Here is a 13,780-nt window from a genome sequence, read left to right on the forward strand (position 1 = left end):
AATAGGTAAACACGAACTCCAAAGTGTTCGGTCATCTCCTCCTTCTAGAAGCCAAGAGCGATTTCAGTTGTCGCTAAGAATTAGAATTACAGGGCTTTCGGCGGTTTTTCCACCAAATGCATCACGCTGAAACTCTTAGCGGAGTCTTAGACCCTTGTTGAAATCTTTTTATAGCGATTGAGATTGAGGACAGGGGTTAAAGCGCGGGATCCCACGCTAGATTGGGTTTAGTGAGGGCACATTGACCATAGGGTAAGATCATGCGATTGCAAATGCCAAGCTATTAAAAGGTTAAGTTCATCTGAAATCCCGTATAGAATTGTTATCGGATCTAGGGAGATTGGAGGGGATCTCTGACAAGATGTCACTAGGAGGCTGTCATTGCCAAGTTCTCATTCAAGGAGGCCGAAAGCTGCCATGGAAACTCTTCAGTTACTGGCCAATAAATTCTCATCAAGTTGAATGCGGGGCCTTTTCAGCTTGGAGCCCAACGATCTGATAACCAAGACTTCTTCTTTTGAGTTGAACAATTAACTAATCCCTGAGCTTAAATTAACTCTCTCCCTATCATGAAGTCTTGGTTCCTCGCCCCTGACTTCACCTTCACGCCCGACGGGCCCCTCCAGCTTGGCGCTGTTATCCCTCATCCCAGTCGTCCGACACAGACCCTTGCATCACCCCGCACCGACACAATCACGCTTCCTGAAGTGCAAACTCTGATCGAGACGAACCATTCTCACTCAAATGATGTCACGCGAACAGCGGGAGTAAACCTCTTTGCCAAATTTGTAGAGCTTGCTTCTGCTTCTATTGGCTATGAGACTAGTCGGCGGAATGCACTGGCGTATGGGACTGTAGATCATGAAGTTCGGTTTCTGGCGGCGCCTTTTACGAAGGAATTTCTCCAGAGTATTGTTGACGCGGAGGCTGTGAGAGAGCATATTGACTCTGGCATGTTTGGGAAGAGGGCGGTTTACTTCATATCCGGACTTCGGGTTGCCACTTCGTCTTTTACGGTGACGAAGGAGAAGGGCGTTGGGCATAATACCTCATTGTCAGGTTCAGGCCCGGCAGGTCCCGTGCCTATTGAAGTCGGTGCCGGTATTTCAGGTGGAAAGGAGAGTTCCAAGACCGATTCCTACAAAACTGCCCCGGGCATTATCTTCGCCTACCGTCTTCACGCCATACGTGTTCGTGGCAGCGGCACCGTAAGCTCAGAGATGTTCTCGAACAAGAAGACATTCATGCATGGCAGGCCCGTGCCTGATCCTGAGCCCTTTGAGGTTGTTGACGTGGACGCCGAGGTGTTGAAAGCTGATAGGAAGGAGGAGGAGAATGCACCAAACTATGAGATGGAAGATCTTGGAGATGAGGAATACTGCTTCTTGGCGCAGGCATAGCTTTACGTCTCCAATCATATCACGAGTTCGGACAGGAAATAAATGCGAGAAATTCTTGTTTTGAAATTTTATCGGTACATAAATGGTGATACTGCATCGTACATAGCAGCCCACGCCCTCCATGCATCTGCCTTCTCACTCCAGAACCATATTGGATTTATAAACCTGTTATGTCCTGTCTGATCTGGTGCCATCTTTTCCAACAACCTTCTCATCCCCTCAGTTCTCTTTATACACTTTACTGGACTTTGCTCTGTTGGTATTGGGAGGACTGTGGAGAGTACCTCAGCGTAAGCTATCGTCGAAGCTGCAATACCAGCAGCCACCGCCGTCGCTATTGATGATCCAGGGTGACATATATATGAACCAAAGCGTTTTGTAATCTCGTCGTTGAGACGTGTTGGTAAGTTATCACCGAACGTGCCGAGAGCTGTACTATTTCTGTCAGTTATTGGTGGGTTGCTTGCATTGAAGGTACCCTGGCAATCTGTTGCTCTTATGGAGATGACGGATCGATGTCTCGCGGGAAAGGCCTCTCTCTGATAAGCTGCGTTATTACCCGCACTCGCCAAGAATATGATATTTCGACTTCGCTCAACGTCTTCTATAGCGGCAGAGATGGTGTCATCGTCGTGGGGAAAGCCAAAGGACATGGAGATGATATCTGCATCCACTTCGAGTCCAGCCCATCGGATTGCCTGATTAATGATTAGTAAATACCAGATAGGAATGCTTGTTTCTCACATGAGCAATTTGATCACTGCTATACTCGAGCTCGTCAGTGTTTTTCGCAACTCTAGCCACATAAATATGAGCTAGCGGAGCAGCTTCCATGATCAAGCGGATCATCAGGCTTCCATGACCATAGAGGTCTTCCATACAGTCTGATTTACCTGTACCATCGCCCTCATCAATTGTAAAGTCTTTCCACGCTTTGATAGACTTCTTCCTCCTTGGTATCTTGTAAAATGGCAACTCTGCATCGCATCCTGTATCTAGTACCGCTATCTTGACAGGCTTGAACTCATGGTCCGGCTTTTCGTCTCGCAGATCCATGATGTGCATGCTGATGTGTTTCAAGTTGTCCAGCCATTCTTCAGGAACGATCGTTTTGCCTGTATGGAACGAGGCGACTTGAGAGTGAAGTTTGTTGTGAGTTGCGACCTCTTTGCATTTCGCCAAGTAGGATACGTATTTTGCATCGGTTTTAAAAGCGATGTTGACGAGCTTCGATAGCGGTTCGACGATTTCGGTATAGACTTTACGCCTTATCCCATCTTCGTCCGCGCCAATAACAAGGGCATCCTTTATGGGACTCTTGGTTGTCTTGGCTTTCGGGGTAGAAACGGTGAATGTTCTGGGATCTAGGCAATTCGCAACAGCTCTTGCAAAGATATCCCGGTGTGTCGATCGCGCCCAATTAGCCTTTTCTAACTCTCCCAGTAATTGTCTGGCTGCACCATGGTCTCTGTTCAGTCGAGAAATGAACGGTAAATGCGTCATTGACTTGAAGGGTCTCGAGAGCCCAACTTGTAAGAGTATAAGTCCCAGACCAAGGATATGCGGGAACGGGTGCGTCAACATTGACTTGTCTTCGTCTTCTGAGTTTCTCTGTTGATGTTCGAAATCAAGTGGCATATAGACCCGCAGTGCAAGTTGATCTTTAGGCAAATGCTGATGATCCATTTCGTGCATAAACCAGATGTCATCGCTTGTCCAGCAATTCCTCATCAAGTCTGATTCGTAGAACTGCCAGAATGAATGTGCAATAGCATGAGCGAGTAAGATCTTGTCTTTGTCAGTGAGCTTATAGCTTTGGATGACCAGAGAAAGAGGAAGTCCTTGGCCTGGGCATAGGAATCTCTCAAGAGGAGCAGGTGGTGGTAGTGATACGAGTCCAATACCTTTGACAAAGTTGAGATTGATTTTGGCAAATAGCTGGTGTTTTAAAACTTGGCAGAAGTAGTCTGAATTGATGCGTTTCAGGCCAGAGATCTTGCCGTCTTCCTCTTCGTCACTAGAGACATTTGCGAATTTGACACCACCTCGGCGACCTTTGGTTTGCCTTGCCAAGTTAGTCACAAAACATAGTCAGTTAACCTACCAAACCTACATAGGAATACCCAGCCATAAATGCTGCCAGTAAGCCATATTATCTGAGGAAATCACAACCTCGAACTGTGCATGCTTGCTCTGTATATGTGGTTTTGCATCAAGGTGTAGTCTGATCGGATGAGCCAGTTTATGATGATGAGGCTTTGCCATCTTGGATTTGCTCAGCCAAGACTTTTGCTGCGCCATTTCGGCATGGTGACAAAATGCGTGCTGGTGAAGGGTCTCGAAGAGATTCTTGCTGACATGGCGAGGATAGTCGTCTGGTTCAGGCAATGCCGAGCCTGTTGTGAGCTGCTCCAGGCCAGTCTTTTTCTTTGGCTCATCTTGGCTTAGTTTGGCCAAGAACGCATCGCACTGCTCCTTAGCTTTGACCGGGAGGGTCTTGTCGGTGATAAAGGCCATGGATATGCATTTCTTCAATCTTGACCTGTTATCTGGTCTTGCCAGCATCACGATCTGCATATAATCCTGTCTTGGAACTATGTGGCTCCCGGCTGGATTCGGGAACTAGATTTCTTAGTGAACGTTTTTAGGTCTGAGGTATACCACCTACCATGCAGATCTCAAGGAGTGTATGTAACAGCGTTGCAGCTGCCTCTTCAGCTGCACCGTCAAGCTCGTAGCCAGCGAAAGATTCTTGAGCAATTTGCCCCAGCCTCGTCCCAACTTCCCCCGCAAGCCGTTGTCGCTGGCGGATACCGCATTCCATGACCAGAGCATACACTTCCTTGGCTACTTCAGCGACATGCTCGCATGCACTGAAGTGTTGGGCCGCCATATCGTCACTGGCATGTTTTATCGGCGTAAGGCTGAGCTATGTTAAGTGGAGGTTGGAGCATCTGTTTCAGTCGTGCGGCTGAGTACCCTTGCTGAGCTCACGTGACGATAGTCGACATGAAATCGTCCCCTGTTCGCCCTTATGCAGCTGCCTCATCCTCGCCATCTCCTCTTCTGTGCCTCTGCTTTTCTGTCCAGCGAGCGCAAAAAATGTTCCACTACACATCTTGGTTGTCAAAATCATGGATCTAATGAGTCTGACTGCTCGGGACCTTTCCAACAAGTGTCTTGAAGCCTTTCAAACATGCTTGACTTTTCGCTCTCCCGACCCCGATTCGTCCAATCAGCGCGCATCTTATGATGAGCGATTTGAGTATCGCTTGGCAGACTTTAATCTATGGATCGACGGTATCGGCGCCTTGGCCCCTTCAAAAGCTTCACTAGATGCGAGGTTGAGTGAGCGACCGATTGACCTTTCTCTGGTCAAAGGAAACCTTGTTATGCTGTTTCAGTCGCTCGAAGACTGTTTGAATCTGCTCAATGACAATGGAACCCTCGAAGACCCTTTGCTTGATGTTGACTCGGCCTTGGAAAGTCTCGTAACTTTGTCCCTAGCTATTCGTAGGACAGGGCGTCGGTCGCGGCTTCACAAAGCAGATCGCCTTTTCAAACCGGAAGAACATGCTGAGTTGAGGAAACACTTGGAAGCCATTATTGTTCTACGTCCTGGGTCTGGCCCATGCTTTAGAGATGATGAGTTTCGAACCAAGATCGAGTCGCTGACACCACTGCAAAACCATCTTATCACGGCCAACTTGAAGCGGAGAAATCGTTTCATACAGGCTCAGCTACACTCTTTGGGTTTGAAGAAAAGGACTGTTGCCTTCGAGTTGCCGACCCTCGAAGCCGTGGAAAAAGGTTCCAACCCAACCCCAATTTCAACGAGTGAATCAGAAGAGATTTCTGTCCCCGTTGTCTCCGATACTGACGCTCAACCTCACAAACCGCTGCCAGCACCCATGTCAGTCACCTCAGCTTCGGTCCCCGAAAGTAAGCTCGAATACAGAGAGCCCATGTCCAAGAGAACAGAGTCTACACCAATGACCGTCATTACTCAGATCACTGCGTCTGCTCGATACCCGCGTCCGCGAGTATATGATAACGAGCAAAGGGTTGTTCAGTGTCCGTGCTGCTGTCAGACCTTGCCATTAGCAGAGGCTAAAAACAACAACCGATGGAGGTGAGATTGCCCGTCAGTATTTCAATTTATCATTTGTTTCTAATGCCTTTTCCAATATATAGAAAGCATCTAGCAGAAGACATACGCCCGTATACCTGCATATTTGACAGCTGTCCTACACCAGACGTGTACTACAGCAGTAGGTCGATGTTAGAACAGCATTTTCGACAGGATCATCCACCAGTTTGGGTATGTCCTTTGTGTGACGAAGGGTCAGTTTATCCGACCTTGAGTGAAATGATGGATCACATTCATAAGGCCCATCCGGACAACGGGGAGGACATCTCATCGATTATCTCATCGTCTGCCCAGACTAGAATGGGCATAAAGAGCTGTCCCCTCTGTGAAATTAACGGTCGACCCGACTCTCTAGAACTCATAGATCACGTCCTGGAGCACGTTCACGACTTCTCACTCCGGTCTCTTCCATGGCCCAGATCCTCAGAGGTTGATATGGGCGGTGAAGTCGGGTATTTCAACCTAGAACGCGGCGAGCCTGCTGCTATCACCGAGTGGTTGGATGCTTATGAACATGAGATGGAGAATATTGACCCTACATTGAAGTTAACCACCTGCGACTATGGAAGATTGGCTATCATAACCGAGCAGATGAGCTCTGATGGAAAGGATAAGCTCGGCCTTGATATCGGCTTTGCTGACGAGCACGACGGTGAATCTGCTGAGGCCGAGACTGATATTTCGCAGCTTACACAAGAGACTCTTGAATCGGTGAAACAGGCCCGTGATGTGGTCTTTTGCCATCAATGCGAGGCTAGATGGTATAGAGATGTAGATGGAATGCAGTGTCCCAAATGTCAAAGCGAGTTTGTCGAAATTGTGGGTTGCCTATTACTATTTCCTACGTGTAATAAGACTAACGACTGTCAACAGATTGATCCAGACAGTAGCTCTGAGAGTTCGGATCTTCTCGGAACTGTTATGAGGCCTGGCCTCGCTACGGTAGATAGTCGTAGTAGATACAGTGAAGACAGCAGGCATTCAAGCGACGCCACAGGCTCCAAACCAAACACTCGGGAGTCTACCTCCGGCTTTCGAAGGCTCACTAAGCGCTTCTTCTCCCGCAAAAAGGCCGATAACACTGAACCGCAGAAGCACATATCAGAAGCCACTAACAACTTGATCCGATTTCTCGGTTTGGACGAAAAGTCTGTAGCGAACCAGAAGGCCTGGAAGATCCTGATCAGCATTTACCATAGGCGGTTAGAGTCACCTACGAACACACAGTCTATGTTTGCAAATTTCATCAGAGATGTTCAAAATGAAGACATCCCGGAAGACTGTCAACCAGTATCTGATTCACATGGCTTCTTAGTAGCTATGGCCAGCTTCTATTTGAATCCTTTGAAACATCTACCGCCGAAGGACCTTACGAAACCTATATCAAACTACTTTATCAACAGCAGCCATCGGACTCTCATAAATACCTTGATAGATTCTCGCAACGCTGGTGATACAATAAAAGTAGTAAGTTAAGCAAACTAACGAATATAATGACAATGTTGACTCATGAGCAGGCCCTCTATCTTGGGTATCGATCAATTGATCTGGATGTCTGGAATGGTACTACTGATACAGAGCAGCGAGGCTCTCAAGTAGAACAGCCGCGCGAATCCAAACCTGCGCAGACTGTGAAGACATTCAATAGGCTTTTAGGTCTTAACAGAGAAAGCAATGCACCAAAGCCTGTGGATCTGAAGACCGGCGTTTCCCAATGGGGTCATATGAATTCCCCTGCAGAACCAATCGTCACAGATGGCTATACTCTTATGACGCCCTGCGGCTTCAGGAAAGCCTGTCAATTGATCAGAGACTTTGCCTTTGTCGGGACTGATGTGCCTCTGATCGTCAATCTCGAGGTCCACGCAGACTCTAGACAGCAAGAGTTGATGGTCAAGATCATGACCGAAGAGTGGCACGATATTCTGCTTGATAGGCCACTTGAGGCCTGCGACCCACGATTTCAGCTACCAACGCTCAAAGACCTCCAAGGTCGGATTCTTATAAGACTCGGAAGCTTTACAAGTAATTTTGATCGCAGTAATGATAAAGCCGACGACGGTCTGCCGGGCGAGAGTGATCACAAGAGAGCGCGAGTTGCCATCATACAGCCGCTGGCTGAGCTAGAAGTTTACATGCGACGCGAGCGATTTGAGAATTTCGATACTCCGCGGACAAAGTCCCCTACTCACCTCTTCTCCATGCAGGAAGGCAAGGTGCAGGACCTCATTTCAACATCTGCCACCGAGCTTTTCAGACACAACCAACGCTACTTTTTTCGTGTCTATCCGAGCCTAGCGAGACAAGGTACTTCAAACCTTGATCCCTTACGCTTTTGGAGATACGGCATTCAAATGGCTGGAATCGTCAGTCATAACGTCGATGAGGGCATGATGTTGAATGAAGGAATGTTCGCTGATGAGTCAGGGTGGGTTCTGAAACCCGACGGCTATCGAAGCTCAAAAAAGGACACATCAAACGACCTTGAAGCAGGTCCAAGGAAAAGCCTTGATTTGTCTATATTCGCTTTCAAAGATCAGGAGTTTATGACCAGTACCGGCCGAGAAATCAAGAACCTGGCGTCATTCATGATAGTCTCGCTTCACATTCATGACGAGGAAAAGCCTCGCATACCACGACAAGAACTAAACACCACAGAACATGAATCAGGGGCTTTGGGATATAACCTCAACTTCCTTGTTACAAGGACAGAGGCCACTATTATTCCGAAACTCTGCATCCTCAGGTGATTAACCTTCCCTTATCATAGATGAAACTAACAGTATTGTCAGGTTGATATTTGTGGAAGGCTTATCAAAAGACCATCTCTTTGCGTGGGCCAGTCTAAGACTAGATCGCTTGAATCAGGGTTTTCGGCTAGTACAGCTTTACGACAGCAGAGGGCTGAAATTGATGCAACAGAGGATACTTTTAAAGTTCAAAATCAGATGGAAGTAACAAAGGCACATTCTAGAAGTCAGTTTGAATTTGAACAAGATCTTCATTCTAGTACCTCTCAAGTACTTCTCAGCCTTGCAGTGTCCACTACCTACTCAATGGTAGCATTAATCTCCTTGGCAACGCGAGCAAGCGCAGCAGAGTCTAGCTCCCCAGCCTTATCCGGCAGAACCATGCCCCCAAATGGTGCGCCAGAATCCTGGATCAAGGTCTCAATGCCCCGACCATTTGCGACTGAAAAGAACTTGACAAAAGGTGATGCAAAGTCCAACTTGAAGCCTTGACCGGCCGAGATAACCACCGTCTCACCATCGTGAAGCACATTATCACCCGAAGAACCTTCTATCTCGACTTTGAGCTTCCCCTCGACGACAAAGAGGCAGTGATCCACGGTCGCGAACTTGACGTATGATTTGAAGATTGATCTCTCGTAGGCGCTTGACGATTCGATGCTTGAAATGGCAAATCTCCCTCCGTTCTGATTGGCAAGGATGAAGGGACGGGACAAGACGCCGCCGGCCATCCATCGCGGTCCTGTGTTTGACCGGAGGAAGTATGCCTGCGAAGGTTCACCTAGCGTATTCTCCGTTTCAAGCCAGTCGCCGAGCTCAGGGGCTTGAAAATCGTAAGCATAGTGGACATCGAATTTATCCTTGGCAGCCAACATCATAGCCATTAGCTTCTCTTAGTCCCTCTCCGACTGTTCTGGGAGCACCAGGCCATCGAACTCGATGCCGGAGAAGCGAAAGAAGTCGACCCAGTCACCTGGTGCCACAAGGTTAAACGTTTCGCTGTGAGGACCAAGCCACTGGGGATTGTGGATGACTTTCTGTAATTACTCTAAGTTTACCATTCGCCCAGTGCCTCAGGAGTATTATTCACTTACCGGCGGCACGTAGGCAAAGTCACCTGGACCTAGAATGCGGCACTTATCACCGGCCCATACCTTCAGAAAGCCCTTGATCACCAGAAACACATCATGAGCTTCCTCGTGCCAATGGAAACCTGGCGGATCAGACATAACTGAACCGCCAGCTAAGACAGCGAGACCACCATTTGTCTGCTTTGAAGAAGCGAGAATACGGAAGACGCCCTTCCAACCTGGAAAGGTGATCTTTTCACCCGCCAGCTGAGGAAGAATGTAGCTCGTGCGGGAGCCAGGTGCGGTGGTGTGGACTGGAATAGACATTTTGATTTGCCGTGCTGTTATTTAAATGATTCAGAGTGTGGAAGGATTGGATGAGTAGTGCTTGTAACGACTTGGGTAATCAAGCATCATGCTCAACGAAAGGAGCTGGCACTTTAGCTCATATATAATGAATAGTCTATCGATAAAAATTGGCTACACCAGATCGCACATCGCCTGTGATTCTTACATAAGGGAAATCTGATATCACTGTCATACACCTACCTTTCTGATCTGATCCTGGAGTAGTGAAGCGATCCGGGGAACGGTTAGAGAGGGCGGCAAATAGTTCCGCAAGTTTAAACTCACCGAGCATGATCTATGGCTGTTAACTGTTCTATTACCTGGTCTTGGCCTTGATCTCTAAGTTGCAAAGCCGATCTGGGGAACGGCTAAGAAAATCGGTACACAGTTCCGATAGTCTAACAATATTTGATAAAATCCGGAGCCGTTTAGTGCGCCGGGCTTTACTCTAATGTCCGAGTCGAAGAGCCACAATTGCACGCAATTCCGATTTGTCTAACCTGAAAGAGTATGATCTCCATCAGTGTTCTCGGAAACTTGAAAAAGCCGGGGCCCCGCAAACCCCACTCTACTGATTTGGTCTATTTGTAGCTCTTGGCTCGAGCTCTGGGAAACGAAAGTAGAAGATATAACCCAGAGCTTTACGCGATCGATGGCAAGTCAATTAATTCCAAGCAAGGATCCTGTAGGAAATGAGTGCTCCAAGTCATTTCTCAGCGGTTTATAAGCAGCTTGATGGGGAGGAGATCAATGCACTTATTTACCTCCCGAACTCAGCTATTAACACGCCCAAGCCATGTCCAGTTAGTATGTAACCCCGCATAATAGGAGAGCACTCAATGGATTGAGATGTGACCAGAAATATACTACATGCCTCAAAATGACATACAAAAATAACTAATACCTTACAGTTATTAATATACACGGCGGTGCCTTTATAGTAGGCTCAGCCCGAATGGTCAATCAGGACCAGATCCAATACTGCTTAGAGCTCGGATGGATCACAGTTGTCCCAAACCATCGCCTTTGTCCCGGTGTCGACCTGCTTGAGGGTCCTATTACCGACTGCAGAAACCTGCTATCATGGATCTATGACAAGGGTCTTGAGAAAGCGATTGTTGAGAGCAGTCCACCAAATACTGATATTAGAATTGACTATGATCATGTCTTTGCGTCTGGAACATCTTCTGGCGGGCACCTAAGTTTATGTCTTGTGAGTAAAACTGAGACATGTTATGTGACTCTCTTGCTTACACAAATCACAGGGCTTTGACGTTCCACGTCCACCAGCGGCGATCTTTGATATTTACGGACCCTGCTACTTCAACCATCCTTTCTGGAAGTCTCAGATTGCTACTTTGGCTTCCAAGATCCCTAAGGGCTCAAGCTCCGAGTTCAAGAACCGAGTATACCAGCAACGACCAATTCCTATAGAGGCAGGCTTTTCCCTGGAGGGTCAAGCGAAGGCTCAGGGGCCGGACTTTAGCGACCCTAGGCAGGCATTTTGCTTGTCCAGTATTGCTGATGGCCGGCTTCTCGACGCGGTCTTTCCTTCGGGCGATTGGAAAAAGGTCGATCCACTGCTGAACATCAGCCAATCATTCCCGCCTACATTCATTGTGCACGGCGATGCAGATACAATGGTGCCACTTGAGCTGAGTCTCGAGCTCTACTCTGCCTTGAAGGAGTTTGGGGTAGAGTGTGGAATGCGTGTCATACCGGGCGAAGAACACACTTTTGCTGCTGGGATGAAGAAAGGGTCGGAAACATGGAACTTGCACCTCGAAGGATATACATTCTTAGAGAGTATAATTCAGAGGAAGTGAGTGAGATACTGTGGATACCTTGTTATGCATACCATGGTTCAGGTGCTGGATAACCCATGGACATACTGCAGAGAGACAGATCAGAAGTGATTGTCGGCCAACTTTTAAGAATACATACATATTGAGGAGGTCCTCATTGCTAGAATTCAATTTTGTACAGTTTCTAATTCTTCTGTCAACCTAATCATAAGCTTTAAATGTGTATAGACAAAACGTTGGACGCCTCACTGGACGAGCAAGCTTCCTGTCAGTTTATGTGATATATCAATCTCGACATAGCCCTTTTGGTATAAACTTTACTCAAATCTGCTCTGAGCAGGCCCAGATGACCCTGAATCACATTGCTATACCACTCGCTCTTACAATTCTCCTTGCTTGCCTGGTTTCCCTTGAACCAGGACTCTATCATGCGCACAGCCTTTGCTCATTACGGCAGTTGCTGCGCTTCGATACCCCGTGCTATCAAGATCCGCCATCCGCAGAAAGATCGATCCGCTTCCCACGCAGTGGGTTCCGGGAGTCACTAACGGAACGTTGATTCCTCGGATCTGCTTCGGCTTTTTCCTTAATTCACCGTCCCGGACTTAACAAATTTCCGACCAACCAGGTCCAGTCCATACCTGTCGTGTGGCACAGCTACTGTATGTGTTGACACAGCTTCGCTGGCTAGTCGTTCCGACACATGTCATCTAGCTCACCTAAAGTGGATGGTCTAGACAAGCCAGGTGGAGCTTCCGAGGAAATTACTTCGGAAGAGGAGGGACGCTTAGTCTCAAGTACATGATAGAGGCTGGATAAAACAACACCTCTCGGTTTCGACCATGTTCCGTTGTTTACAATTCCGGCGCATCTATTCTTCTACTTCGTGATTCCATAACTTTAAATCAAAGTATTCTCAAATCAGGACATCCCTACTTTAGGTCATCTTTATCCTCTCTTCATCGTCAAAGAAGTATATCGCGTTCAAAATGTCGTCTTGGAAGCGTATGCCCATCCAACATCTTCCAGATTGAACTTCTCTAACCCAAAACTGATAGGACTAGCAAGATTTGTCCCAAAAGGATACCCCTCCAGGGTTATTATTGGAGAGCCCGAAAATCACAAAGTTGATATTGGACTTGCGCTATATAAAGGCGAAACCGTCAAGGCGAGAGTCTTCAACGGCAATTCAGTGCTCGAGCCGGGTGCACCCTCCGGAGAAGTCGTCGAGATCGACCGCGTGCTATCGCCTCTGACACAGGCTGAAGTGGGAACAATTAGATGCATTGGCTTAAATGTGAGAGGCTGAAAAAGTTACAGCCATTCATCTGTAAGAAGTGTTTGATTCGGTAGCGCTGACGAGAGGTCCAGTACAACCAACACGCAGCCGAAGCCGGGTTGGACCCCCCTACTGTACCGACAGTTTTCATGTAGCCACCATTCCCATTCTTGAGTCTATGGATATATCCCTAACTTTTTCAAAGGAAACCAGATACATCCCTCGGCGACCCTTATCCCGCACCCACCATTCTACCCAAAATAACCCAAGTAGACGACTGCGGTGACTACGAGAGCGAGCTCGCAATTGTCATCGGCAAAGAGTGCAAGAACGTGTCTGAAGCCGACGCTTATGATTACGTGCTAGGCTACACGGCGGCCAACGATGTGAGTTCCAGAACGAGTCAGTTTGCGCAGAGCCAGTGGAGTTTCAGCAAAGGTTTTGATGGCGCATGTCCAATTGGTATGTTTTATCTTGGGTCGTTCGTTCTCTATGGTGTTTCAGTGTTAACGGAGATTAAAAACAAGGGCCGGTGATCGTATCCAAATCTCTTATCCCTGATCCTCAGCAGCTCACCGTCCGGGGTGTATTGAATGGAAAAGTGATGCAGGAAGGCAGCACAGACGACTTGATCTTCAACGTGCCGAAGATAGTCAATTTTCTGAGCCAGAGCACGACGATGAAGCCGGGCACTATTATTATTACAGGGACGCCGGCAGGTGTGGGCATGGCGCGGAAACCGAATGTGACAATCAAGGGGAATGATGTTTTTTTCGTGGAGATTTTGCCGTATATTGGGACGTTGGTAAACGTTTTCAAGAATGAGGAATGATCAAGATAGAGAATCGGATGGCACTTTGTTTCTATTTCTCTTGGATTTTAGGCTGACTTTCCTCATTGGAATACTGACAGCAAAAACAACATCTCGGTACTTTTCCTGAGCCTCATGTTCGCATTTATAATTAATCAAATATGTAT

The 13,780-nt window shown here is 47.5% G+C and overlaps 7 protein-coding genes across 8 annotated transcripts; 4 read left to right on the top strand and 3 right to left on the bottom strand.

Moving 5' to 3' along the window:
* The first annotated feature begins 463 nt into the window (after nucleotides 1–463).
* On the top strand, nucleotides 464–1,452 carry FVEG_13777 (hypothetical protein). The gene has a single exon (XM_018903131.1). The coding sequence runs from the start codon at nucleotides 570–572 to the stop codon at nucleotides 1,398–1,400; it is 831 nt and encodes a 276-aa protein (XP_018762026.1). The 5' UTR covers nucleotides 464–569; the 3' UTR covers nucleotides 1,401–1,452.
* On the bottom strand, nucleotides 1,444–4,327 carry FVEG_13778 (hypothetical protein). Its single transcript, XM_018903132.1, has 4 exons — nucleotides 4,069–4,327; nucleotides 3,514–4,022; nucleotides 2,145–3,465; nucleotides 1,444–2,098 (listed from the first exon to the last, which is right to left on the bottom strand). The coding sequence occupies exons 1-4, from the start codon at nucleotides 4,291–4,293 to the stop codon at nucleotides 1,469–1,471; spliced, it is 2,685 nt and encodes an 894-aa protein (XP_018762027.1). The 5' UTR covers nucleotides 4,294–4,327; the 3' UTR covers nucleotides 1,444–1,468.
* Nucleotides 4,328–4,458: 131 nt separating this feature from the next.
* On the top strand, nucleotides 4,459–8,568 carry FVEG_17605 (hypothetical protein). 2 transcript variants are annotated; one of them, XM_018906845.1, is made up of 6 exons: nucleotides 4,459–5,532; nucleotides 5,595–6,369; nucleotides 6,424–7,017; nucleotides 7,068–7,857; nucleotides 7,978–8,296; nucleotides 8,343–8,568. In XM_018906845.1, exons 1-6 carry the CDS (start codon nucleotides 4,535–4,537, stop codon nucleotides 8,506–8,508), a joined length of 3,642 nt encoding a protein of 1,213 aa, XP_018762029.1. In that variant the 5' UTR covers nucleotides 4,459–4,534; the 3' UTR covers nucleotides 8,509–8,568. The 2 variants fall into 2 exon arrangements, with proteins under 2 accessions (XP_018762029.1, XP_018762028.1); XM_018906844.1 differs by having other exon boundaries at nucleotides 7,068–8,296.
* A 31-nt stretch (nucleotides 8,569–8,599) lies between these two features.
* On the bottom strand, nucleotides 8,600–9,184 carry FVEG_13781 (hypothetical protein; the record flags this gene model as incomplete). Its single annotated transcript, XM_018903133.1, has 1 exon — nucleotides 8,600–9,184. One exon carries the CDS (start codon nucleotides 9,182–9,184, stop codon nucleotides 8,600–8,602), a length of 585 nt encoding a protein of 194 aa, XP_018762030.1.
* A 9-nt stretch (nucleotides 9,185–9,193) lies between these two features.
* Nucleotides 9,194–9,697, bottom strand: FVEG_13782 (hypothetical protein; the record flags this gene model as incomplete). The annotated part of the gene is made up of 2 exons (XM_018903134.1): nucleotides 9,194–9,337; nucleotides 9,395–9,697. The coding sequence occupies 2 exons, from the start codon at nucleotides 9,695–9,697 to the stop codon at nucleotides 9,194–9,196; spliced, it is 447 nt and encodes a 148-aa protein (XP_018762031.1).
* Nucleotides 9,698–10,673: 976 nt separating this feature from the next.
* Nucleotides 10,674–11,544, top strand: FVEG_13783 (hypothetical protein; the record flags this gene model as incomplete). Its single annotated transcript, XM_018903135.1, has 2 exons — nucleotides 10,674–10,931; nucleotides 10,984–11,544. 2 exons carry the CDS (start codon nucleotides 10,674–10,676, stop codon nucleotides 11,542–11,544), a joined length of 819 nt encoding a protein of 272 aa, XP_018762032.1.
* Nucleotides 11,545–12,512: 968 nt separating this feature from the next.
* On the top strand, nucleotides 12,513–13,634 carry FVEG_13784 (hypothetical protein; the record flags this gene model as incomplete). The annotated part of the gene is made up of 5 exons (XM_018903136.1): nucleotides 12,513–12,528; nucleotides 12,582–12,820; nucleotides 12,895–12,953; nucleotides 13,008–13,264; nucleotides 13,330–13,634. 5 exons carry the CDS (start codon nucleotides 12,513–12,515, stop codon nucleotides 13,632–13,634), a joined length of 876 nt encoding a protein of 291 aa, XP_018762033.1.
* Between the last annotated feature and the right edge of the window lie 146 nt (nucleotides 13,635–13,780).

This window comes from Fusarium verticillioides, chromosome 10 (assembly GCF_000149555.1).
Source record: "Fusarium verticillioides 7600 chromosome 10, whole genome shotgun sequence".
NCBI lineage: Eukaryota > Fungi > Ascomycota > Sordariomycetes > Hypocreales > Nectriaceae > Fusarium > Fusarium verticillioides.

Bases quoted from the DNA above. Each gene is read 5' to 3' on its own strand.
- FVEG_13777 (XM_018903131.1), top strand. From the start codon at position 570: ATGAAGTCTTGGTTCCTCGCCCCTGACTTCACCTTCACGCCCGACGGG.
- FVEG_13778 (XM_018903132.1), bottom strand. From the start codon at position 4,293: ATGGCGGCCCAACACTTCAGTGCATGCGAGCATGTCGCTGAAGTAGCC. The intron at 4,023-4,068 runs GTAGGTGGTATA...TAAGAAATCTAG, and splicing joins CACTCCTTGAGATCTGCATG to TTCCCGAATCCAGCCGGGAG. The intron at 3,466-3,513 runs GTAGGTTTGGTA...TAACTTGGCAAG, and splicing joins TTATGGCTGGGTATTCCTAT to GCAAACCAAAGGTCGCCGAG.
- FVEG_17605 (XM_018906844.1), top strand. From the start codon at position 4,535: ATGGATCTAATGAGTCTGACTGCTCGGGACCTTTCCAACAAGTGTCTT. The intron at 6,370-6,423 runs GTGGGTTGCCTA...GACTGTCAACAG, and splicing joins AAAGCGAGTTTGTCGAAATT to ATTGATCCAGACAGTAGCTC. The intron at 8,297-8,342 runs GTGATTAACCTT...CAGTATTGTCAG, and splicing joins CCGAAACTCTGCATCCTCAG to GTTGATATTTGTGGAAGGCT.